Consider the following 27900-nt stretch of genomic DNA (forward strand, 5'->3'; position numbering starts at 1 on the left):
TTATCCAGGTCTTGGAGAAAATAGTCATGAGGAAAATACAAGATTGGATAGAAGAAAATGGGATGCTGTATCGGGGACAGCATGGTTTTGCAAAGGGTAGGTCATGCCTCAGTAACTTGCTCACGTATTATAACACAGTGATGGCTGAACTGTACAAGGGTAATGGGTTTACAGTGATTCTACTGGACCTTGCTAAGGCCTTTGACAGGATACCACATGGAATTCTAATCAGTAAATTGCAGCATATGGGGATGGATATAGGGTTGGTGAGATGGATAGGAGGGTGGTTGATGGAGAGATATCAGAGAGTGGTTTATTCAGGAGTAGAGTCCACAAGACTGCCTGTGACCAGTGGTGTGCCACAAGGATCTGTTCTTCGACCACTACTGTTTAATTTGTTCATTAATGATATAGGAAAGGATCCGAGAGGAACAGTTTATTTGTTTGCGGATGATACAAAGTTGGGTAGGGCAATAGTGAATGCAGATGATATCAAAATTTTGCAAGAAGATTTGGGTAGATTGGAGGTCTGGGCTAAGGTGAATGGATGTCAATTTAATGTGGCAAAATGTAAGGTTATACATTTTGGGGTGAAAAGATTAGCAGCAGTTTACTACATTGGTGGAACTGTACTCCAGGAAATTGATGAGGCACAAGATTTAGGAGTGTTGGTGGATAAGGAGTTGAAGTTTATGGGGCACATTGCAAAAGTGTCCAAATCAGCTCATCAAATCACTTGGTTGCTGAAGAATATGTTGACAAGCAGGTTATTGTTCATCTGTATCGAGCCTTGATAAGACCCCATCTCGACTACTGTGCCCAGATTTGGTAACCTAGGTTTCTACTTGATGGGAGGAGGTGGAGAGGATCCAGAGGCGAGTGACCAAGATGATAGCAGGTCTCTGGAATGAACCTTATGAGAACAGATTGAGGATTTGTGGGTTGCAAAAATTGGTTGATAGGCGGAGGAGGGGAGATATGATTGAGACATTCAAATTACTGAAGAGTTTCTTTAAATTTAATTCAGAAGATATTTTTGTGAACAGGGCTGGTTGTGGGAGGACTAGGGGACATCCATGGAAACTGGGCAAAAGTGTGGTTAGTAAAGGTGTTAGAGCTGCGTTCTTTACTTTTAGAGTGGTGAATGAGTGGAATGGACTGCCAGAGTTTGTGGTGGATGCTGTGACAGTGAATAAGTTTAAGGCGAGGTACGATAGATACTGTATGAATGTCGAATAGTTGTGATGAATATGATTTGGGGCCTCCCTCGATGAGTCTAATGACTCCCTGGAGTTGCCCGTAATAATAATAATAATAATAATATAGTAATCTCTCAACAATCATGACAACATTTAATTCGATTGGTTGACACAATAACCAATCACTTAAAATTTAAGCTCACCTAGTCACGCCTTCTCAGCGGTTTAAAAATAATACAACGCTAAGAATTTGACACGCTGCGCCCTCTTTACAGAATGGCTCAAAGGTGTGTGCATTTTGAGGGCTATTAACTCGAATGTGACGCAATGTTTACGTGGCGAAAAGCGCCTTCTTCATGAAGCCCTAATGCTTTATTACCCTCGTGAAGAGGACAATGAAGCATTAGTACAGTATATTGTGTTCAATTTTAGGAATTGCTCAAAGTCTGCAAATAATCAAACAATTGGGTGAGTCTTTAACGGGAATAAATGCAAAAATATAATATCGGTGAAACTGATATTTTGTGGGTTTTCTGCATATATATATATATATATATATATATGCAGAAAACCCTATGCATTTATATATATATATATATATATATATATATATATATATATATATATATATATATATATATATATATATATATATATATATATATATATATATATATATAAATTAAGCGGTATGCTCTTTCTTTGATAATTAATATTACGCACCGAATGAGAAAAAAACTTATGAAAAATACAAATCTCTGACGTTGGATGACTGATATTGAATGAAAATTGTTGCTCTCTTAAGGTTTTTGCCTGCTGTCTGAAGAGAACCAACCAGTTCAAAAAGGCTGTCAGTGAAACTTTTATCAAATGCACTAATAAAAAGGCGAATGTATGGACGCCTGGGCAGAGCTCATGTCTTTTAAGTAGTGCAAGCTAAGGCAACTCAGGGATGTCGAGAATTGTATTCTTACAGGTACTCTGGTCAAAATTTCGTGTTTCGAAACGTTTGAAGTTTCTGCATACATTCGGCTTTGAAATAAGAGGCTGGAGCTTTAATATTCCCTATTTTTATATAATATACCATATGTTTTATTAGCAGCTACGGAAATTTGGAATTCATAAGAATTCATTCAACTAATCTCAGAATATAGCTCGCGACTGAAGTTAGTGATCGAACATCGAATAACTTTTTTAATATGCAATACATTTTATTTTAAGAATTCCAACATAAACAAAACACAAAACGTGTACTTGAAATGCTTTGAAAAGATTATTTGAACGTGAACTGTTCGGTACCAGTTGACAGTGTTTCAAAAAGGAATTATTCGCTACTAAGCATAAGAAAATCATTTAGAAAAAGTAGATGATTCGGAGAAATCGCTGGAGGCCAATTTTTAAAATACGAAGTTCATTTTGCCGTCGTTCGTCGAGCTCTTAACTGAGTTAAAAGCAACTTAATTAGCTGCTTCCTGTCTGCTGCAATTGGACGAGAGAAATCTTCGTTTTCTGGGGAAACGTCTGGTCTGGCAATTCCTTCCCGGCACTGTTATTCCTTTGTCTCCTGCATTTCAGTGGCAGCTGCGGATGAACTCGTGACCCAAGACGTCATCGCGAGATGCCTTATCAAAAATGTTTACTGTAAATGAGCTGTCGGAGGTTGACACCCCCGCCGCAGTTTTTCTTGGCGAAGCAACCCTTTGAGACCATATAGAGATCCGTCTGCAGCTTGCATTCGTGCAAACATAACTTACTACGAAGCTCCGCTCTCGTTGCTATAGAAACAGTAGCATCCTAACTTGTCTTGGAGAAAAATACAAGTGAGTGAATTAATTTATAGATTTCTTCTTCTTTACCAAGCGCTTGTGTGTTATTTCTTAAGAGAGAGAGAGAGAGAGAGAGAGAGTATTTTTCCAGTGGTGCGTTGTTTGTTTTGAACAGTCTGCTCCCAAATAACCTTTAGTATATTTAGAAACTCGTGCAAAAAAAAAAAAAAAGCTGTTTTGAATTGGAACATAAAATTAGCGCATAATTTTGGTTAACCCTGCACGCTGATTCCCAAGCGATATCAGGTTTGTGTTTTTGAATGTTCTGTTTGAATGTTTTCAGTAATTTAATGTTAATATTTAGATAAATGCATTTAGAGTTAGTATACTGCTCAATGCGGAAGTATTGTAGCTTAGTAAACTGACTGAAAGATAGAGAGAGAGAGATCGACCTTGATAGCTTGTTTGTAAAGTGTGAAGTGCAGCCCTACCTTAATGCACAACCTTGAAACGTAGTACAAGGTAAGTGTGAACAAAAATCTGAAATGCGGTTGTAATAAAATCAGATCAATCTTTATCTATTGCTAATGAAGCAGAAGTTTGTTTTCATTGTGACCATCTGAAACAATAATGTCCTGAGAAAATGTTTAATAAATAAAAAGTATTAACATTCTATTTCAACACCTGTAGATTGTGCGGATTACAAACTGAAGAAGAAAAGTGAAAGAGAATGAATGAAAATAAGAAAAGTGAGCTCGGAGTTAAACCTCAATGTGACTGTTAATTTGCTGCTCTATGTGGGTTAAAGTGCTTAGAAAAAAGCGAAGGGGATTCTGGTGCCACTTCACGCGAATAGTGACTATCGAACTATCTGTAGGAAACATAAGCATGTCTTCATGACTAACTCCATGGTAGGGAGGAAGTGCGTTGTTGAGAGTGTGATTAATCAGTCATGGCACTAAGAATAATGTCACATTGTTTAATCATTAATCGTGGCGAGGAATTTAAAATCAGTTGGAATTTACCAGGCGTAGCATGGAAAGAATCAAAAAGGTATCTGACAATTTTAAGCTACTCTGTTAACAAAATATATCATAGCAGCCTCATGTCTTTTATGGATGAGGACAATAGACTTTGTTTCCGTATGACATGTCCCTATTCATCCTACTGAATAGTCGACTGGATTTAATTTAAGAAAATCACTACCAGAGAAGTCCTGTCTATGGAAGTCCCGTCTTTTACGATGGTTGCTCCTTCTCCGACATCATCACCAAAAAGGTTTTCTACAGGGCCGCATTAAAGTTTTCGTAGGCCTAGGCACACTCTTGTATTCGATTCCTCCTCGCTCCGACGTACCACTACAGACAGACAGACATCATTCCAAAAACTCTCCTATCGATGTGGTAAGGTGGGAAAGTGCGCAAAACAAACAAACAAAAAAAAAGAATAATGTATTGTAGATAAGAAAATTTCATGATTTGACAAAATTCATGCTTAAAATTATTAATGTAATTTAATAATGCACACTGGTAATTACTGAAAAATTGCCCATCCGATCGGTTCGGGAGGGATGTGATTCAACCAATGTTGAATGACATGATGCGCCACATGTCATTCAACATTGGTTGTGTTCTGTGATTATAATCTAAGGGATCTCTGTAGCCGGACAACGATCAATAATCTGAATCCTTCAGATGAATTTCGAATTCAAGTGTTTTATCCAATTATAGATAGATTAACAAAGGAACTCGATAAAAGATGAGGTGCCTATAATTCTCTTTATGACAGATTTCACTTTCTTATTGAAAAATTAATGTCAGAAAGCGAAATTGTTTCCAAAGCAAAGATTCTAGTCCACATATATAATCAAGATTTAGAAGATTTTTTTGTGGACGAATTTTTATTATTTTCGAAATTATTTCCAGAGTGCAAAAGAGTATCAGAATTCATAAATGGAACGAAATCTGGTGAACAAGCTTCCCGAATACAAAGATTGTACTTCTAATTTACTTATCAATTTTGGGGAAGAATGCAGAAGGTGAGAGCCTTTTCAACATTAAATCGTATAAAAAAATCATTTGCGATCTAGATTATCTCAGTCAAAATGATCATCGTTATGAGAACTTTCTATAGAAAGTGAAATATTAAAATAACTGCCGGTTGACGAAATTATAAGAGAATTTGCAAATAAAAATATCGCTTATGTAATAAATGTAATTCTTTCTTTTTAGGAAATGTGATTGATGATTGCTTATGATTTCAAGAATTGTTAAACCTATTTCTATTTTAAAAATTTCTATTTATAATTTTTGTGGATGAAAATATAAAAATATCTTTGTTATGAAATTTTGTTGTTCCTCTCCATTCTTGTAAAATTTTTTTGTCAATCCTGTTTTCGTAGGTCCTCGTTTTCTAGACATGCTTTATTTAGATTTCATTTGAAAAACTTTTGTTATGTCGGGGGAATAAAATTTCTCATTTGGTGGGCAGCCAGCGCTTAGTTGCTAAGCAACAGGAGACAGAGGAGAAACTTGATTGTGAAGAAAGACGGACGGTCAAAGTACTTAAGCGTTGAAGATGTTGTTGTATATCTAATGCGCATCGTTCTGTTACCTTCCAAGGAAAGGAATGTGTTTCTTTCCAGGGATTTAAAGATAACAAAGGTAACAGAAGAGTCTTTTGAAAGAGAGAATAAGAAAGAATTTGAAATTAGTATAGGGACATCGCATTCGCAATGTTTGCGGAACAAAGGACACGGAAGGGATGCCAAATTTGGAATCATGTGGCAAAAAAAGTTTTGTCGAAATTCATTGTTATAGTACTATGTTTTAATCTTCTCGTTCCACTAAAGAAAATGGATTCAGATTACAACACAGAGCACATGCTTATGCAATGTATCATACAAGCTTCCTTACGCTTTTAAAAACAAGCAGTTATTATGTTCTCTTAATATAATTTAATCTGAAAATTTCGAAATTCTAAACACCAATGTAACGTCTCTTCTTTGCTTAAAGTTATTTTGAATGAAGATTAGTTTAGAAGTAAATATTTTAACTATGTTTTTATGGGAATCCCACCAATGATTATTGGGAATCCCAATAATACTGATGAAAATTATTTCAGTTTGTATTTTATATTCAAAAAGCACTTGGTTATATATCGATTTTTGCTGTTGCTGCTGTTTAACCCAATAACATTATTTTGCTTTGGCTTCTTTTAGGGGAAGCGATCAACTTCATCTGTCTCTCTGATTGAGATTGGTTCAAAACGTGCGCTAGCTTTATGCGTATAACAATTTTGTTTTTGTTTTTTTTTAATATAAATCCCACGAGAGAGGGGGGGAAATAAACGCATAAGCATATGTACGTTCTAACATGCACAAAACAGATTTAACTGTAAGCCAACTCTTTTGAGATCATAAATCTCGTCTTTCTATAACATCACAGTTCGTGCTCTTACGTTAGGCAAAACCTGTAACATCGTAATACGATAGTCCGCATGCGCGATCACGAAATCACCGTGTGTACATCGCGGTGCCACGTAAAGTCATTCTCACCATTATTTGCTTACTGAAAACCCCCTGAATTATCTTGATAAAAAAAAGTTTCCTGTTTCAACGTATTACAGGCCAACAGCGTTTTGTAAGATTAGCATTAAAAAATATAATAAAGCTACCATAGGGAAGACGAAAGACGTGCTTCATTGGAATTGAGTCAGATGAGGTTTTTGTATATCTAATGCATATCTTTCGTTACTTTTCTCATGGAACTTTTAAAAATCCTTAATATCTCAGTCCAATAATCTATAACACAATATCCAATAATCAAAGCTGACGATCAATAAGTGATTTATTTTTGGTTGCAGGATGGCAGGGACAAAAGAACTTGGGAAGATGTTTCTGGTGGTGTCGATCCTACTCACAGAGAGTCTGATCACGGCTGCAGTGGTGCCTAAGATGCCACGTAAGTTATGAATTACCTCCCATTCAGTTTCTTGATAAAACAGCTTTTCAATAACCACAGTAAGGATTTAATTTTGCTTTTTCACAACCAATTCGATGGGCTTTCTGCTGTGCATTCTTTCCTTCACTTTCTTACCTAAACTGTTTTTTTGCGTTTTTTCTTCTTCTGTGTTCATTCTTTCCTTCTCTATATTTTCCTCTCCTTTTAAGCAATTTCCTTACAGAAAAGTGTGAAGAATGTAATTATGACTTCGAATATTCTTTCTTTCTTTCTTTCTTTTTTTTTTTTTTTTTATAGAACAGTAGTGAGCAACATAAACTGCTAAATCCACACCAAGATATCGTGCCAATGAAAGAGGATCGCATGTTGACACTCACTAAATCATAATCACTGATAGGAGACTCAAGGATCTTCCGCTTAATTAGTCCTTGATCTCGTGTTGTATGTATGAATGTAAAAAATGGAAGAGGTGAAAAGCGAGATTGAATGTAGGAACAAGAACAAAAGTGACAGATGCCTGATTCCAGAAGTTCTAAATACAAGGTCAGATGTTTAGTCCAGAACTAGTGTGGTGTAAGACCATTCACTGTGTGGTGTAAGTTTAATATGAAAGTGAAGTTTCTGATAATGACAAAGACTTACTGCATGTTTTTTTTTTTTTTTTTTCAACAGAGGCTTCAGTTTTGGACCGCTTGAGATTAATCATGTATAAATAATAGCATTTGATTTCCTTCGTTTAATAACCGAAACGAATCAAGCAAATCTGTGTAAGAAGCGAATAATAGTTCGTTGAAATCAAGAGGTTCTTCGTTTGTATATGCCGGGTCTTGGCATCTTTATATTTGTTATTTTCAATGCACGAAAATAATTTACGCTTATGGGTAAATGAAGTTTGTTTTAAAGTATCTGCTGGAAGGAGTAAAATAAGTTTCAATTTCTTCTTCATATGAAATTTTATTTAAAACTACTCCTGCACGCAGTATTCCTCGAAATCTAAACAGTGGACTATTATGGACTAATGATAATGGACCAAATTCCTTGAAGCATTTATTTCGCATTCTGTATATATTTTTATATTTTTTAAATATATATATATATTTTTTTTTTGTATATTTTGGACTGTTTGTTTGTTACTCTCGTATGTTCTTGTTATAATATTAACGAAGCTTTTTCTTGTGGTTAAATATCAGTATTTTGAAAATTTACATGATATAACGATCATTAAAACGATCTGTAGGCGCTAGAGTGAACGTTAAGAATGTCTTGTATCGTCTGCTTAATTTCGCCCTGATTACTAGAGAATCATCATACGGAAGTAATAAAATCGTTTGTAACTTCACAGAAACATTAACTAACGCTAGACTGTTTAGATAAACAAACTCTCAAAAGGTGAAGTGAGATGTTTTCTCTTTTTTTTTTTTCCTTTTTTATTTTTCTTTGCAGGTCCTAAGCTCTATGGAAATGCGATTCCACAACGTGATCTTGATACGCGCCATCTTTCAACTCGTAAGAAGATCGTTCTAATTCACAATTTTTTTCGTGCACGAGTCGATCCCACAGCAGAGGATATGCTGGAAATGGTAAGTTTATTATGTGTACTCAGTTTATTTCCAACTGACAGGGTGTTATAACCTTACAATTTATATTACTTTGACAAGAAATCATATTTTTGTTTTCTACCATTAAATATTTATTCCAGCGCAAGCAAACAAAAGTTTGCTTACGCTAGGATAAAATATGGATACTTAAAACTGTTTGTTTTTAGGTAAAATTACAAAAAAGAAGCCGTAAACAAGAATGTAATTTCTTGTCAAGTATAATATGCTTTCCAGCCGGGTTGGAAAGTATATTCGCTAGTGTTTTTACAATCCGATTAGACACGAACTCGGTTCGTTTAGCCAGTGAACAAATCGGTTTAGGGTTGTTTTTAGCATTTCCTAAATAGGTCGTCAAAAGAATGTCAGCAACGCCCAATCTTAATGCTTTTCTACTCACAAAGTCCGTACTTTAACTAAATGCGTCACAGACAACTACGGATTCTCAAGTTTGCGTCGTCCTCATATTGCTAATATAATTACTGCTCATGCCTTTCTGCTAACACTGTTGTACAAAATGTTATTTTCTTATTCTTTCTTTCTTTCTTTCTTTTTTATTGTTTTTTTCCCTAAGCCATCATATAAATTTTAATTACTTGTACTTATGGCAATAACAAAACATTATTTTAATAAGATAAAAGCAACCAAAAAGAACGTTTTTTTTTTTTTTCAATTTAAACTGGAAGATCGTTCATGTTAAAAATTCTTAAAATTAAAGCAAACACCGAATCATTTATTATGTAGTATCAACGAAAATAAAAATATAACTATAAAATTAAACAAATAGACGGAAATCTATTACTGACTTAAATTCCCTGAGAAATACTTCGTTAATAGCTATGAGTATTATATATTGTGTTATCTGGCAATTTAGAGCTCATATTCTGTATAAATACTAGGGAATGGCATTATAATCCCAAGAGTTCTTGTTAAAAAAAAAAAAAAAAAGTCGAAAACTTTTCTATTTATTATAATTTATGAAAGAAAATACGCCTTCCTTTCAAGAATTAAAAAATAGGAACTAAGGGAACTTATTGAACCTCTAAGAACCTTAGAAGTTCGATTAATTAAAGGATGAGAAGCAAGTTAGCTATCTCACTGGAACTACGCTGCTAGCCCAAACTGGTATTTTCTATAATGTCCGAAGAGTTGCTTGTTCATCATATTAGCAAAGATCGAGGAGCTAAGACGAACTTGGATAGTCGCAACGTTAGATTATATTGTGGATCTGTGATGATGATGATGATGATGCTGTGTGTACTCTTTCGCCATTGCATTTGATCGTGGTTCATAAGTGCCAAGTATGTTCGCAGTTATATTCTATTATGTAGTTACGTTTTCTCTTTTGTTGGGTAAGGTAAAATGGGTTTCTTTAAGTTTGCTAATGCCAGTTAGTTTAGTTTAAAGCGGTGGTTCCCATACTTTCACAGATTTTTCACAATTATGAAACGAGTAATATGCACATACCGCCATTGAATTAGAAATTTCGCAGAAATCGGTGGTTTCCGTATCGATTTGAAATTGCCAGTACAGATCCTCTTTTGTAGGTCATATGGGGTCACTTCGTTGATGTTTAATTGCTGTAAATAGTTGAATAGCTTCTTTGAAGTTGCACCAAGTGCACCGATAACTATTGGGATGATTTTGATGTGTTTAAACCACAGGCGGCCAACTTCGATTGTCAGATCTCGATATTTAGTAATTTTTTCCAGTTTTTTGTTATTAATGTTTTTATCACTGGGTACTGCGATATTGATAATCCAAACCTGTCGATGTTCGATAATAATAATAATAATTATTATTATTATTATTATTATTATTATTATTATTATTATTATTATTATTATTATTATTATTATTATTATTATTATTATAGCGGCGTCTCCATGGAGTCAGAAGACATCACGGGAGACCCTACATTAACACACTAATCATTATTCACACAATACCTATCATACTTCTTCTTAAACTCATACACTCGCAACTACCTCTGGCAATGCATTCCACACATTCATCACCCTCCAAACAAAAAATCTAGTCCAAACTCTGTTGTTAACCACACTTTTAGGCAGTTTCCATGGATGACCCCCCCCTTGTTCTCTCCCTTCCTGTACTGTGCAGTAAAACAGTCATCAGTATTCAAACCTATGAAACTCCTTTAATGACTTATAGGCCTCTATCATATCTCCTTTCTTACGCTTTCAGCTAGTTTTTGGAGCCCACAGACCTTCAATCTTTCCTCATAGGAAACATCCCACAAACCATAAACATGCCCTTCATCGAACTCCGAAAGATCCTTTGTTTTTCTCATTGGGATCAACCCTATTCACGAATTGCTGAATAGGGTTGCATTCTTAAATATGCTTAGAACACGTGGTCCAAGTACTTTGCATATATACTGCGTAGAGGGAGGTTTACGTCCTTCTGCATAAAGGTTTCTAATTCAGTGGCCAGCATGTGTAGCTTAGGATCACTAGCTCTTAATTCTAAGCCATATTTTTGTTTGAAATAGTGCGAGTTCTACGGTAGATTTGCTGAGGTTCTGAATTAAAAATCAAATTTTTAGAAAGAAAAAATAACTATTTTCCTGCTGGAAAGATAATAATAAAAACAACAATATTTGGGAGAAAGAAGTTCCTCTAGTCAGCATTTATTGGGAAAAAAATTGAAATAACTGTACTTCATGAAATAAAATGGTATTCCACCTTATTTATTTCATGCACATTGTTCATTTACTTGCTTAATTCTTTATGTCTGACATTTATTCTTAATTCTTTATGTCTGATGTTTCATATCCCACAAAACAATGACTGCTCTGTGTGATGGCTGACCTCAAAGAAGTCAATGGGCAACGACTGAAGCTCCATCCGCAGCTTCCTTTGCCTGCTCTTCTGCAAATCAGAAATAAATAACTATATTCACGTTTCTTGTTGTTTGGGGTTTTCTTGATTATGCTTCGTTACCATTACAGAATTTAAAAAAAAAATCTTCCTTTTTCACTAACTATAGTTTGAAAGCCCGTAAGGTTCAATTTTATTATGCGACATGTTCAAAACGCTCTAGTATACTTTCGTTGCTATCATTGGTATTATCAAAATTAAGATTAGGGTGTTATTTTTTCATTGTTTTCATGTGACTCCTACCCACTAAACACGTAATGTATTAGTACCATGGTGGGACTAAGGATTTTTTTATAAAAAAAATTTTACTTCTATTTTACATAATCCGAAGTGGCTTGGAACGTTTTCAAGCCACATCAAGTCTCCAATTGGAGGACCGGTGGTCTCATAACGTTCCTCAATGAAATTCATCTCCCACCTAAAACAATCATAAACAACCAACGATCGGATTCGAACCGCAGGCTGCTGGTTGGGGAGCAGATGCACTGACCATTCTGCTAACCAGACCAGCATTTTTCCTCTAAAGACGTACGCTTCCAATAATTTCACCAAAATAGGTAAATGTAAATTAATTCATTTCTTTTAAGAACTCGGGAAATATTAAATTTACATTTACCATTTTTCTTATGTTAATGAAAACAAAATAATACTTCAAAATTGAGCAAATGAAAACATCACTTTTCTGGAATTCTGGAAAAAGAAAGAAAAGAAACTGCTTATCGTCAGAACAAGAAACCTGTTCTGACAGCAACAAAACAAAACGGATGGCATGGTTGGTGTTTTGCTGCTTTTCCTCCAATTGGAGACTTCATGTTTTGCTGCTTCTTCCTATCAGTGTTTTATTAAGTAAGTTGATGATCACAAAGTGGTCATCAACTTAGCTGATGACCACTTTGTGGATTTAATTGCTACATATTTTTGAAAGTCTCTGAAAAACAGAATAAAATAATTTCATGAACTATAATGAGTTTTTGAAAAATAACTTCATCGCTTTTCTACCAAACATATAACAAGGAAGTCATCTGTTGTGTATACGGAGGAAGAACTCCATGTAAAGTATGGTTTTTATTGTGTAACTCGAGGATGAAGCATAGACTCTGATCGCATTAACTGGTCGAGTTCAATGCAGTACGATGAATCACACAGAAAAGTGCTCATTTCAAAGCAGTACGTTGAACACGTCACCTCACTGAATTACATCTTAATGTTCGGTTAATGCGATTCAATCCGAGACGGGAACTAAGCTGCATAATGTGCTAGGATGAAAACCGAGCGGGGGGAGGGGGGGAACCAGCAGACAGCAACAAGACAGATTACTCGAAGGGTTGTTGACATTAATTCCGCGAAAACTTGAGAGCGTCGGATTGTGTCAATGTGACACGCCGTGCACTCTTAAACTCCGAGTGTGACATAAGAAGATGTAACATCTGTTTTCTAGTGGGAAATTAATGTTTCCATAAATGACTTTTTTCTTTTCTGACGAGAAGCCATATGTGAGTTATAAACCCCTGGAATCCGAATATTTGAGAAGAAATGTTGAGAGGTACGAAGTCGAAACTTTTCCATTATTCATAAAGTGAATGAGTGCGTAATAAGGTCCCGTCGATTCTGCCATTGCACAATCAAAGCTACATTATTTGTTGATGATTTCAATAATTAGCGAGATTTTAAATGCTTGATAATCTATTACAGTAACGCAGGACTACGCAATCATATCATCTTCATTTACACAATAATTGTAACAGAATCAGAACAGCAGAACGACTCTCGCATGTGAGATGTCACGTCATATTTGAAATCTGTAGAAGCGACTGCGTAGAAAACTTTATCATATGAAAGATGGAAAAGTTATATCACCATTTCTCTCGAACGGCTGTTGATAAGTTCCACAAGCAGTGCAAAACAAATGAGATCAAAGTGTATGTACTAATGAAGGCAGTTTCAAAACTTAACATTTTCCTACCATCTGGAAAATCATGCAACCAAGAGAAGAATCTAACAACTCCTCTTCAATACACTTGGAAGCATTTAACGCTCAACTTGGCCAAAAGTTATGAGACTTGATTGATTGATGATGATATAATCATAAGGATAGAATGCAAAGCATATGGCATCTTCAAAGAGGAAACAGGAGGAACAAGATGGCAGGAGGGGTTTTGCTAATGATAGCAAAGGAATTAAAACCAAAAAAGAGTAGAAGTATATCAGGAAGACACTGATGCAGAAGGCAGTCAATTTATATAACTAGTTTCTGCTATAATCCAGGGGGTTTAACTTATCATGGGGGAATTTTAACTATGGGGACATAGATTGGGAAGAGGAATGGTCACAGAGAGAGAAAAGTAAATAGGCTTTTATTGGTAATTTGTATATCAATGATATAGGAAATGATTCGAAAGGAAATATTCAGTTGTTTGCTGACGATGCTAAACTAGGAAAAGCAATGATAAATGAAGGTGATGTAGAGATCATGCAGGATGGCTTAAATAGACTGACAGTACGTGCAAAGTAAATGCTGCAATTTAACGTGGCCGAGTGTACAGTCTGCACTTTCAGAAGAAAGCACAAGCTCTGTACTATATTGACGGAACTGAACTGCAGGAAACTGATGAGGCCAGAGACTTGAGTATGATTATGGACAGGGAGTTAAAAGTTTAGAGAGCATATTGTGAAGGTAACCAAAACAGCACATCAGATCACGAGGTTGTTGAAGAACACACTGAAATAGGGAAGTTATGGTTCCCCTTTATAAGGGCTTTAACAAAGCGACATTTGGACTGCTGCTGCACTCAGATATGGTCATCTGGATTCTGTGGAGATGAAGTGGCGAAATGGATCTAGAGGCGAGTGGCAAAGATTATAACATGCTCCCTATGAGGATAGACTGACGGTCTATGGACTTCGAAAACTAGCTGATAGGCATAAGAAAGGAGACATGATAGAAACATATAAGCTATTGACGGGGTTTTATAGGATTGGCGGATTTCAGTACGTGACATGAAGCGAGAGAACCCCCACAAGGATCACTTGTGGAAATTGTGTACAGTGTGGTTAGCAAGGATGTCAGGCCTAGATTTTTTGCTTGGAGTGTGGTGAATAGATGGAGTAGGTTGCCAAAGATGAGTGCTTCATCAGTGAACGAGTTTAAAGAGAGATATGATAGAAGCTGTGTGAATAATAGGTCTTCCGCGAAGAGTCTTCTGATTCCATGGAGATACCCGTATAATAACAATATGATAATAATAATAATATATTTTAGTTTTAAGCATTTTTTCTACAAAAACATTATAAAAGGTGGCATTTGGATGAAATGCTCGCTCTAAAGTTTTCAAATCATCGGTAGCCATGCTATCTACTTTGCTAACTAGGTTTGCGTTTGAGAAATTCAGTATTCGTTTATAAGAATGTATCTCTGTAACTTATTTTTTTATTTATAAAATGATTGGAGAAATGAATTAAAAACAGAGTAAAAGAACGAAATAATGCAAGAAGATATATGTTATTCATAATTCTTAATGTTTTATTTTTTAACTTATGGATCTGAGAGCTGGGTCAGAAGTAAAACACTTGACCAAAGACTAGAGACCACAGATATGAGAGTCCTGAGGAAGATTAGAGGCGTGAACAGATGGCATCAATGGCAATATCATATTAAAAACGAGGATATTAGGAAAGAACTTGACATTGTCAGCATCCAGTTATGCGTTAGCAGAGCTAATCTCAGGTGGTTTGGTCACTTAAACAGAATGGGCGAGGAAAGATTAGCAAAACAAGTGTTCTCTGCCAGGTTGGCAGGAAAACGACCCAGAGGAAGACAAAGATATAGGTGGATTGATACGGTACAAAGTGCTTTAGACGATAGAAATATAAGATCTGATAATGTTGGAGTCTTGACAAGTAACAGACTGATTTGGAGGAAAATTGTAGATAGGAAATTAATAATGATGTAATTTTTTTCATGTAGTACTATCATATCCTGTACACTCCTTGAGGGTACATGGCAGGAATTTGATGATGATGATGATGATAATGTTTTATTTATTTATATTGTATTTTATTTCATTTTTTACGAAAATCTGGTTGTTTTGTTTTTCGATGTTTTGGCCTTTTACTTATGTGATATACGATTACTTTATTTATTTAATCATCAGCAGTAATTTGTCATTATACTAACGTTTCTAGTACTTCCTTTTACATACTGGTGAAATTTTTTTGTTCGTTGTGGTCTTCCTTCCTTCCTTCCAACAGTCGATGTACAGTTGACTTTTTTGTATTTGCCCTAACTGAAATATCTTCTTCGAAGTTGGTACAAAAAAAGTACCATTCTTGCTTAATACCAAGGCCAACTCATTCCTTAACTCTAATTTCATATTAATAGTAGTAAAGGAACTATTTGGATGCACTTTTTAAGAATATTTCTGAATCTGAAATTATAAAGATGGATACTCGGTTGCTTCTCCCCCTCTCCCACACATATACTGTTTATTTCGGGCAGTGCTGTTCTATTCACAAATACATTAACTGCATTGCTCGATTGTTGTCCTAGGAGCATACACATAACTTGCAAATCTCAATATTATCCATTCGCTTTTTTTTTAAGTTTAAGGTTCTTGGAAGTCACTGTTAAGTGAGCAGAATAAACAATTAGGAAATGTTCGATATTTGCCATTTCGCATCAGAAACTTTTCAAAATTATTTTAGATGAGTCTATGGATAATTATCCATAGACTCATCTAAAAGAATTTTGGTGTGAGAACAATGAAAGAACAATGAAATTCTTGTTATATGAATTATGTAAACAACAACAGTTCAATCAAAAAGAATATAATGATAGAATTAGGTCTAACAAAGAATTTTGCAACAGAGAAAATATTTGGATAGGGACTATCATTTCTGTTGCTAGTGATATTGGTCAAACAAAAATAGCCGTCTAGTTTATTAAACCATCAGAGCAGCAAAAGAAAGATACTCCTTGTCACCTTCGTTCATATCCTCAATTGTTCAACAGATGAATCACAAACATAAACACTTTGCCCCCAATTTATCTTCATCCTCCAATTTTCATCCGAAAGTCCTTGTTAGGGATTATTGCCGAAGCCACAAATGCTGTGAGGCCAGTGTTTCGGGGATGTGGGGATTTTCTGAGGAAAAATCCTGCCGTCTCCGAAGATACGCATAAGACTCAATTTCGGCAAATTCTATAATGATTTTTCACTTTTTTTTCACCCCCACTAGATGTGACAAAATGTGTCCTCGCTGTTTATACAAGCTCGTCATGACCTAACTGTGTAAATAAAAAAATTAACCACTCAGATGAAAACTAATGCGATGCACTCAAACAGAAAAACAGAACTCAGTCCACCACGTCCAAGCAACGTTCTAATCACCTATATTTTTTCGTTAAAATTTGAAGGTTCTATCATACTTTCAGAATATATAATTCTCAAATTTTCCACTATAAAGTTACTTAAGAAGTTGTTTTCCTAATCGCATACAGTTCTTCAAGAAGTGATTGCGTAGTATAATAGGAAGAATGATAGAATATTGCGCTCTTCAATTAGAAAAGACTTAAGTTCAGTTCTCGCTGTGATCAGATAAATCTTTAAATGGGCTTTCTCAATGGAAGGTGAGTCAGCCACTCTCATACTTAAGTAGAAGGTTTTCCTCTCGGGACAGGTGGTTGTTAATATATCCCGTTTTGTGTAGATGGAGGATTAAGTAGTGAGGAAGGTGGGTTGTGTGCAGTGGAGGGCCCCTCCCGTGATGAATCCTTGGAGATGTCATGTGATAATTAATAAATAATAATAATAATAATAATATATCAAAGATTTTATGTACTCCAATAAAATCGTAGACGCTTGTACAGGCTTCTGCCTGCGTTTCTGATTTTCCATAAGTCTAAAGATTCAGGGAAAAAAAAAGTTAGAGATCTGATTCTAGAGAAGTTTTTTTTTTTTTTTTTTTTTTTTTTTTTGTATGCCTCGTTTTAGCCAGTTCCTCAATTAGTCAATCGCTGGCGTTGACAAGTAAGTTTTTTTTTTTTTTTTTTTTTTTCCGTGGAAATTCGTAACCTTAACTTCGAAACTAAATTGGCTGTGGAACTCGCACTCTTTTAAATGACAATAGGAGTTGTTTAAATGCACGCACTGAAGGTATTTGTTTACTGCGCTCTCGTCGCGATGTGCTCAAAATCGTCGGTAACTATCGTTAATGGCTAAAGTTGAAAATCGGCGATTTCCAGAAGTTTGTTATGGCTATAAGAAATCTGCTGCCTGCTCCGCTGGGGAAATTAAACGGAACATTTAGGTTATGTACAGTAATACCCCGTCTTACGACCGTTCGCTTTACGATGATCTGCTCATAAAAGTGTCGTATGACCCTGTCCATTTATACGGCGCTGCATTCGCTCGTTACGACGGTTTATAGTGACACGTCGCTCCCGTGAATCAAGCGGTGCGCAGTTTTCGTTGTAAACAAACCTCCCGCTCCTGTTGTTATAGTTGTTAAAAACAAAGATAAAATGAAAAGTTCTACTCTAGTTAATGCTACAGTTAGCTGTAAACTTGACAATCGTATTGACGAAATGTAAAAACTTTTAATGGTGTATATTGGTGACCAAACTAGATGGCATGTTTCCTCAATCTAAGCTATTCAAAATACTCAGAATTTCGTTAGGGAATATTACTGTAAATTTTTCGTTTGCGTATCTGACGTACCTAATTACGTTTACGTTATTTGCAAACATATATGACTGTTCAGGAAGTTTTAAACTATTATAAACGAGGAAAAAAAAAATCATTGATTCTCTATAAGACGAAATTCACTATACCACAGTGGTCTGGAACCTAACGTGGCGAATGACTTTAACCGGGATATACTTGTATTTGAAAAATCTGTATCTCCTATGTTCTATATAAGTATTTGATTTTTTTGATTAAAGAAAATTGATAATTTTCTGGCTGGTCTGAATATATACGTCCATTGTGGCATGTAACTCATCAACCAACGTCATTTGCCTGCTGCATATTTCCTGTCGAATTTTGGGCTTGTTAAAAACAAATAACTCAATAGTAAAAAATTATTTATATTGCATAAATAAATTTTAAAAATGAGATCTAATTAGAAGTTTGCTGCCAATGAAATCATAATATCAAATACGAACAAGCTTTGAAGAATTTTTATGTACAAACCTATCAGAAAGGGCATCATTCATTTGCTAATTGTGATGTTTTGAATTACTTTTATTTAGCTCGGGTTGCATGGCAGAAAATTGCACGTTGTGTGTGTGTGTGTGTGTGTGTGTGTGTGTGTGTGTGTGTGTGTGTGTGTGTGTGTGTGTGTGTGTGTGTGTGTGTGTGTGTGAGAGAGAGAGAGAGAGAGAGAGACGGTGTTTATAAGGCATTGCTGTCATTACGTTTTTCATTCGTTTCAGAGCTGGAATCAAGAAGCAGCAGAAGATGCTCAAAGATGGGCTGAAGCTTGCGAACTGCTCGTTCACGACTCCCCTGTGGGGAGGTGGGTGGATGGTAAGTACAGCAGTAACTGTTAATTCGGCATGTGTGATAAATCTGATGTGTTATAAATGCTGTTCTTGTGTTCTAACGACACAGGAACAGCATTTCTAAAAATAAAAAAAAAAGTAGAAAATTCTGTTTCATGATTTTTTTTAATGTGAAATAATTTCAGCTAATATCCTTTGGGAAAATTCAGAAAAAATTAAAAGATTACTCGGAAAATTTTGGTAATCACGTAAAGATGAACGCTCTTTACTAATTGCTTTCCAGCGCTTCAAGATCTCGTTAGCAGTAAAAATTTAGAGAGACATATCCTGTACTTCATTCGGGATGATCAGGGTGTTCCCTTCGCTCGCTGGAGGGGGAGGGGGGGGGCGAAGGAGAGGAGGAAGGAACTACTCATCTCGTACATAGAAAAGGGCCTTCGTGTTCCGTTGTGTTTTACAGACCTGCTGACTAAGGAAATTATGTAATTCTTTAAGAAGTTGCTGCAGTTGGCCTTGAATAAAATTAGCCACTTCCTTAGTACTTTTGCATGTTTTAAGCGGAATTTTTTTTTTCTTCCCTTTTATAACTTCATCTTAGCGTAACAGTAAAGCTTTGGTGGATCCCAACATGTTTTTAAAGCCGCAAGTAACTGGAGCAAGTAAAAGTGCAAAAGTGGAATGCGAGATGTATATTCAGTTGGATTTCTCGCACATGAAATACGAAGGTGGCGTGGTGTCATTTTGGACGTCATGCAGAATCGTCTTTATCTGGTAGTTCTGAAAAGTCGAAACGATTGCAATGTGTATTGAATAGCAGAGGAAAAGTAATAATAATAATAATAAAGAAAAAAATCTGTTAATCATCGTTATGTACTTTCATGAGGTGCAGCCAGTTTCAATATCGCGATAACAGGGTTTCATGCTTTTCGAACGTTTTAAGCTGAAAAAAAAAAAAAGTTTAGGAACCACATCTTTGGATTTCAAAAATAAAAAATAAAAAAATAAAGGTTTTTTTTTTTTTTTTTTTCCCCCACATCTCGGGCTCTGTAGCCTCCTCCTCCTCCTTGGTAGAATGCATCGTTCTTCCTTCTCGCCTTTTTTGTAAAAAAAAAAAAAAAAAACCGTTTGCAGGGAAGAGATCACAAACTTTTCTCGTCTCCCAATCTCGCATCTGTTTGCGTTAAGATCCCTCACGCGAATCATCTTTCGATTCTGACCTTCGGTATCACGTTCGTTTGCTTCCCAGATTAAACCCATGTGGCCATCACTGACTTCCCCGTACGGGCCCAAGGTGAATTGTCAACGAACGCAGAAACCTTTTCTGTATCGAGTGAAGACTTGCGGGAAAAAGAAAGAAAAGAAAAGAGAGAGAGAGAGAGAGAGAGAGAAAGCGCGAGTGATGCACATATGCGGAGCAGCCTTGTCCCCCGTAATTGAACTGTTGGGGGCGAGGAAAGGGGTAAATGACACTAGGATGGAAGTTTACGAGTAACAAGTTTGTGGAGCTTCGCTAAACAGATGCGTCGATGAAACACACGTGGATTCATTTTATTAAATGTCGCAGGTCAGTAAATTACAATTTTCCGTCCAGTGCAACGATTACTGCGCATCTCATTCGCTACAACCTCCAGAAAAAGTCAGCACGCTGTAAAAGATAAATTAAATTCATTTCATAAATTATCAGGAGGTAACATTCCGTCTATTTTTTCCAGAGATTCAAATAGCACTTTCAAGTCACCATGAAATTAAAAAAAAAAAAAGAAAGCAGACTTATGAGACAGCTTGGAGTAGAGTTATTTCATGAGAAACTGCAAGAGAAGGGTTTTATGCGATGCATGAGAGATAATCAAGTGGTATTTTGTGAAGCAGCATCACACTGCATTCCTCGAGTCAGGAGAATAAACCAAATGAAAGTGGAGTGAATGAGTAGCATTTAGGACTTATTTGTTCAAAGCATGTTATAATATCTGTGAGTCTTATTTTGTCTATTCCTGGAGTGGTCATTGGTTTCAGCTGTCAGGTTTGCTGTTGTCTTTGTATTGATAATTTTTTGTTGATCGTTGGTAGATTTTTTGCATTGTGTGATATTGTTTGTGAAGGAGTAGGTGAATGTCTGTTAGTTCCTCTTGGTTCGTATCCTGATCGTTTTTGCGCTACGAATTTTTGTTGTTAGTTGATTTCTTGTGTTTTTGTATAATCTTTGTAGTTGAGTGTTACTGGGTGACTTTTTTAGTTTTTTACATAGATTTTTTTTTTTTTACCGTAATACTATGTGGAATGTCGCCATTTATCCATGGGTTATTGTCAGTTTGTCGCCTCTTTTGTGTAGACTTTGTTGCTTTTTTGTATATTTCTGTGAATATTAGTTGGAAGTTCTCGTATAAAGTTACAGGGTCATTTATTTTGAATAGGCAATTACAGTCTGTATTTTTTTTATAAGGTTTTCGATCGATAATGCTCTTTAATATGATCGAGTTTTGCTGTGTTGGAAGGGGGGGGGGTTACGTAATGAAACGTAGCTGAGACAAAGTAATGATCGGCGATTTTGGCGGGTTAATGTTGAGGTATATGTATGGATGGGAGCTGTATGTTTATATAGTCAATACATGATTGTGTTAGTGAATTTTAAAGTATGGAGAGTTTGTGGTAGGGTTTATGTTGTACTGACTTAGTATATCAAGGTATGTGTTAGAAAAAGTATAGTCAAGGGTATTTATGTTAATGTCATCCTATTAGGATGAGCCGAGAGCTTCCGTAGCTCAGTCAGTATAGACGACGCCCTTTGGGCGGAAAGACCTGGGTTCGATACACATCCCGTCAGTGATGTGAAGAACCTTTTTCAACTAAAGGTCGATTAACCGGTCTCATACGGAGGTGGAGGGATTTTTCTCCCGGTAAATCGGGTATATCATTAGTCTTTCCGCATGTTCGTAACAAGTTTTTGTTTTTTCCGTCACGCTGCGATTAATGCCATAATGCTGCCTCCTTTTGTTTGGTCTACATAAGGTGTAGGACTGTAGTAATTAATGTTGAATGCATAAGCTTCTGGGTTATTTATCACAACTTCTGTCAGGATTAGTACCTCTATGTTTGTCAAGGTGTAGGTGAACAATGTTAGCCAGTGTTTCTCTACACTTCTTGTGTTTGTGTGTATGATGGTGAAGTCGCTATTTGTGGAAATGTTGTCTGTCCACGTCTACAAAGAGTCTACATTACGATGACCTTGAAATGTATATTTGCTGACTGGATATTTCCTCTAGATTTGAGATCTCCATGATATAGTTTCCAGAAGTAATTTTAAATCTTGCTCTTAAGGATGGGGAGAGTTAATGCACTATATTGGTAGACTGCTTAGGTCGACTCTCTTGCAATTTTATAAACTCGGGTGTTTTCATCCTGTTTCATAAATGCCTGTGAATCCTTAGTCCAAAAACTTGAAGTTTTTTTTCTCTTTTTATTTTCTGATATAGAAGGTTTTTAAAGTATGGAATCCAGTGTTCAGATATATAGATTGGAGTTGGAAGTTGCTTGCCAGATGTTGTCAACTTTGTTTTCTTGCTTAATAATAAATAAAATGGTAATAAAACAACAACAATAACGATTTATGGAGCGCACTGTCATTGCACTGACTCTTGTCAACTTGTTTTGAAAACTGAGATTGTAGAATTCATTAAGGGACTACTACTGTGTGAAGTCAAACAGCTTGCTCCACACTTTTATGCTGCAGAAATTTCACATAAGTTCGTAGAAAAATAAACTATGCGTTTGCTTAGAAAAGAGTTTCATAACATCGAAATAAATGTTCTATTAAATTTTAGGGCATATTGGACTTTAAGTATACATCGCAATAACAATGCATGAAGTATCAGCAGAAATTTCTGAAATTCTAGGTTGCTAATTTCTTGTCATTTCACCTTCGCAAGAGGAAGTTTCTTTTCTGCTTCTTCCTGTTTTATCTTATCTCAATGTCATCACTTATTCCTGGATGACGTGATAAAAGTAAAACTTCTTCCGCAATGTTTATCACTAGGGCAGCAGCTTCTTCCAGGTGTTTTCCTGTACCGCAGATTTCTCAGTAAGATTGAAGGAAATTCGGTCTTACAATTAATTTAGAAACTACAGTACATTTCAAAGATAATAAGCCGAAAGGCTATTTTACCGGCGAATTCATTAACGGGATTTACCATCTCCCTTTCAATTTACAGTACATTTCATTTGCCATTCTCCAGGCTTAAATGTGCTGCCATCTAGTGTACAGATATATAGCTAACTTTATTTATACTACAACTGAAAATTCCAAAATAATGTTTATATGTCTTAAGATTTCCATGCATTTCTATAATTTTTTTTTTTTTGCCATTCTTTTAAACATGAAAATTGTTAATCATGAGGAGATGAGAGATGTTATTGGTATTAACTGAGACGGCTGTCTGCGTTGATATCCGTTATTTTATTGTATCAGATGATTTTCGCCGACGAGTGCCATCTGTCATCATCGCATTTGTCAGGATTTTTTTTCGCCGCTCATTTCTATAAAAATTGTTTCTGCAGCCAACCACATGATATCCCTCCTCTCTCATAACAGGAGATTTTTTTTTAAATGACAAGATGGATTTTTTTTTCCCTGATTGCTATTATAGAAAATTCCAAAATATGTATTCTTTTAGAATTTTTTTTTTTAATAGAAATTTGAAGGAAATGCGAATTTAACAATGATTTATGTGCCGATTACATGGATTCTCATCCAAATCAATCCGCTCTTAGAATGATATGAAACGAGAAGAGAATGAAATATTTATCGAGCGTGCTGCTTCGTAAATTACGTTATTTGTTCTGGTTCCTCATTAGTTTTGGGGGAGGGGGGGGTCTTTAAAATGTATAGTGATAAAAAATGAAAGCGGAATACATTAAGGGGTGGGGTGGCCTGTTTCGATTTCGCGATCTGTCATCATTCAACAAATGGAGACGCACTAAATTATAAACTGTAAGCACAGCTGCAACTGTTTTAAAAAAAAAAATTAAAAAATCCGCTCTTTATTTAAAGTTCAGCAGTAACAGCCACTGATTTTTTAAAATAAAAATACTACGCACTTGAATTTCATTTATAAACTTCAGAAAGTAACGAGTGCCATAAGTAGTGCAAAGCTTTCTGACACTCAAAGTAGAACGCGTACAATGAGTGCATTTTCGAAGCAGATGGGTGATCGTAGACGCCAAATTAAAATTTTTAAGTATGGAGGGCAAACGTTGTTTTGCTACTTTAACAATAACGGAGATTATTATAATTTCTTTCAATAGGTTTTGTATCAAATGAAGTCTTTAGGCTCTTTCGTTATTTATTTAAGATGATATTAATTGAAAATTATACAAATCAAATAAAAAATTTGGGGGAAGAAGAGAAGTTAAAATAGCTTTGAATCACTGATTGGCATTGTTGACCAAATGGATAACGTATTCACTCTACAACTAACAAGGTCTGAATGGTGTCGGAGAATGTCTTTAAGTTGGTAGATGAATTTCACCGCTCGGTGTGAGACGTCTTATAAAGGTTTCGGGTTTGGTTTAGAGAGCAGGGTTTTCCTTAACCAAATTAATACAGAGGAGGTTACAGCATTCCGTTGTTGAGATTCACTTAAAATAAAATAAAAGAGCATCAAAAACGAATGGGCAAATCTTGCCTATCAATTAAGCAGAAGATAATTTATCACCTGTTGCCGTTGCCGCAAAACTTTGGATCAACTGGTCATCGCTTTATTGAAGAAAATGGCATCACTTGCTATTTTTATTAAACGTGTCGACGTTTTTGGTTTAATATATTTTGCATTTTCAATAGCAAACGTTGTTCCCTTTTAACGAAAGATTCTTTGTGGGTTCCCGTGTGGAACGCGAGTTTGACTCCCGTGTGGAACGCGAGTTCGACTCCCGTGTGGAACGCGAGGAACATTCAGTGCTGTTCAACTACTATGGATATGTTATCCAGTTTCCTATGAAGGCTCCAGTTTTTAACACTTAGCAATCAAAACTTAAATAGTTTAGAAAACTTTAATAATTATTGCACATAATGCATTTTAGTGAAATTGATCCAACTGGAGCTATGCCGTTATAAATAGATCGAAGGATGGATTGAAAAAAGCGATCTTGTATCACAAATAGAATCACACTTCGACACACAACAAAATCAATTATTTTTAGGGTAGTTAATTATAATTTGGGGTGTACGTTTTTTTCAGTTATTATTCCAGGATGCCTCCACTCTTCCAGTTACGTATCCGAACATTGTGAAAGATGTATAAATCCTTAAAACGAAAGGAAACTTTCAGGGTAAAATTCCAAGTTGATGATAATTTACTCGCTTCCTTTAGAATTGACCAAGCAAATGACTGATGTACTTGGCCGCCTTTATTTACCGTAAATGATGTTTATAAACAAGCTATTATTCATTCATCTCCTGTGTTTATGTGCGTCTAACGTGGGTTTTCAGCAGTCATGCTCTTGAACATGGACAAATGACGCGATTATTGTTGATCATCCCTGTCAGATTTTCTTCTTTCACAATGGGGGGAAAGGGCACTTTGGGGAGGGACACCGGTTTGTTGTCTGTTGGTTTGCGCGTCATTGCTAAAGATTGGTCCAACGAATAGTGAGCTTTTCACGCACGATGGACTCTGTTTATTTGAAATAATCGACGCGAGAAGAAAGCCGTTGGTGTGTTAGGTGATGTCAAGGGCGAGACTGGGAAACTCGCCATGAGCTTTGGAACTCGGTTAGCTGCGACCCTGAAGTAAATGCGCAGAAAGAGAATTTTATTAATGCAGTTTCGAGAGATAAATAAAAGTCAAAATTCCCTTATTTACTCCCGTAAAAAAGAATGCCGAGTTAATAATATTAATAAATCGTTGGAGTCCTAATTACAATGTTGTTGCTCGCTCGCTTGAGCTCTGCGATAAACCAACACAAATGACGCTTGCAAATATAACGTTTTAGTTCGATCGTTTGAAGCAGAATTTCATAAATCTCCTTCGCTCTGAAGAGGGTTGCTTCAATCTTCCCTACGTGTTCAGTGTGCAGGTAAATTTTCGCAATAAAAGATGTTATTGAATGAGGCCAACTTTATTTTCAGTTCTGTTATACTCCACTGCAATTGTAATATATTGTATTATTGAGAAGAGTTGCATTATATGCAATTGCATTATATTAATCCTTTTGCATATGAATCAAAATGCGGGCGGTGCTTTTAAGGTGATTTTCTGAATACCCACTGGTGGCCAGAAAATCAGCCAGAGTGGCTTGCCTAGTGATGAGTTCCCAGTGATGATGATGATGATGATGATAATAATAATAATATAGTTGGTAAAAAGAGAGTTCGGCTTGACAATGGAGGATGTAGATCATTTTGCCCCCAATGAACAGTTTCGATGAGGACTTGATTCATCAATTTCCGAACTTGAGAAAAACATTAAGATGGAGATACGAGGAATTCTTAACGCGATTTCATTTTTTAGATAGTAACCTAGAAAAATTAAAGCTCTCTCTCTCTCTCTCTCTCTCTCTCTCTCTCTCTCTCTCTCTCTCTCTCTCTCTCTCTCTCTCTCTCTCTGTGTGTGTGTGTGTGTGTCCAGTTTAATAAATTTTGTATTTTTGTATTATGAAATGAACGATTAACAAAGAGCAAAATTCCATTTGAAACAATATTTTTCTGTGATAATATTTTGTGATGAATCTTTATGATGATTTTTAAGCTGTCTGACAATATTTTTGGACACACTGAAAGGATGGAAGGAGGACTTCTTAAGCCAGTGACAGACGCTAAAGCTCCTGAAAAAAAAGAGGAGGGGATAGACCTTCAATGAGATGGATGAATGGTGTGTCCGGAATGACCGATCTTCAGACAGTTGACGTCACCAGAAAGTCATACGATAGGATCTAGCAAGGACTGGTGTGGAACATTACCAAGGAATGGAGTGACCATACGGCATCTGATGAGCTGATGAATGGATGACGATATTTAAACATTTTTTATTATTCCTGAAATATTTATCAAACAATTATCAAAATGTATCAAAAATTATCTAATCTATCGAATATCTAAAAATTTATCTAATATCTAATATCTAATCTCGTATCTAAATAAATTTAAATATTTATCTAAAAATTGTTCAGCTCTGTACCGATGCACCAACTGGCGCGTGGTATTTATATTCACATCAGTTTCTCTAATATGTCTTAACTTATTTTTACACGAATTTTACTTTTAGTTCGCTTCAACATCGCTTCGGTATAATCCACCATTACGCCAAGATCCCTAGCTTCCTCAGTTTCTTGTTTGCTGCTGAAAACTGATGAGATTCCTATATTATACTTTTTTACTTTTATACTTTTTAAAGCAACATCATACTTTTAAGCCATAATGTTTGAAATTTATTAATGCTCTTTGCTACATATTTTTTTTTCTACTAAGTTTTCTTTCTTTCTAAAGTCTGTTGTCGAAATTCAATCCCTTCACCTTCTACAGACTTGTTTTACGTAGTACCGCAAAACTATACACTGAGTAATAATATAAAATATATAATATAAATATATAATATAATAATATATAATATAAAATATACACTGACTAATAATATAAACTTAATCATGTAGTGCTGTCATTGTAGCCTGCGCACCCACTTGAGGGTAAATATCAAGAAATTGATGACGATGATTGATATACACTGAGTAATATTATTAATTTCATCCTAATAAACCTCACTTTTTTCTATAAAATGAAAACATAAAGGTGTATTTCGATGAAATACGAAATTGCACTCTTTCTCCTTCCTCTGGCACTGTCACAGATTAGGAAAAGGAAGTGTTCGGGTGTTACTCCTGTTGCTAAACACAAGGCCAAAAAAAAAAAAAAGGCACAGGAACACAAGCACTGGAGGAGTGGAGAATGGTCCATTGGCTCAAGGAAGTCCGCTCCAGGTGAGGGTAGGAT

General features: G+C 35.7%; 1 protein-coding gene across 2 annotated transcripts in view; it reads left to right on the top strand.

The window, feature by feature from the left end:
- The first annotated feature begins 2833 nt into the window (after window positions 1–2833).
- The window catches only part of LOC150096909 (cysteine-rich secretory protein 2-like), a 38764-nt gene continuing 13697 nt past the window's right edge, over window positions 2834–27900 (top strand). The window contains exons 1-4 of one of the 2 annotated variants that reach the window (XM_090408357.1): window positions 2834–3019; window positions 6830–6927; window positions 8371–8507; window positions 18855–18948. In XM_090408357.1, the coding sequence (XP_090264483.1) occupies window positions 6831–6927; window positions 8371–8507; window positions 18855–18948 (328 nt within the window). In that variant the 5' untranslated portion in view covers window positions 2834–3019; window position 6830. Of the gene's footprint in view, window positions 3020–6511; window positions 6688–6829; window positions 6928–8370; window positions 8508–18854; window positions 18949–27900 lie in introns of those variants that run through there. The other variant, XM_090408356.1, reaches the window with a different exon arrangement.

Source organism: Typopeltis vanoorti, chromosome 18, assembly GCF_054136105.1.
Source record: "Typopeltis vanoorti isolate ZY-2024b chromosome 18, IOZ_Tvanoo_1.0, whole genome shotgun sequence".
In the NCBI taxonomy this organism is placed as follows: domain Eukaryota; kingdom Metazoa; phylum Arthropoda; class Arachnida; order Uropygi; family Thelyphonidae; genus Typopeltis; species Typopeltis vanoorti.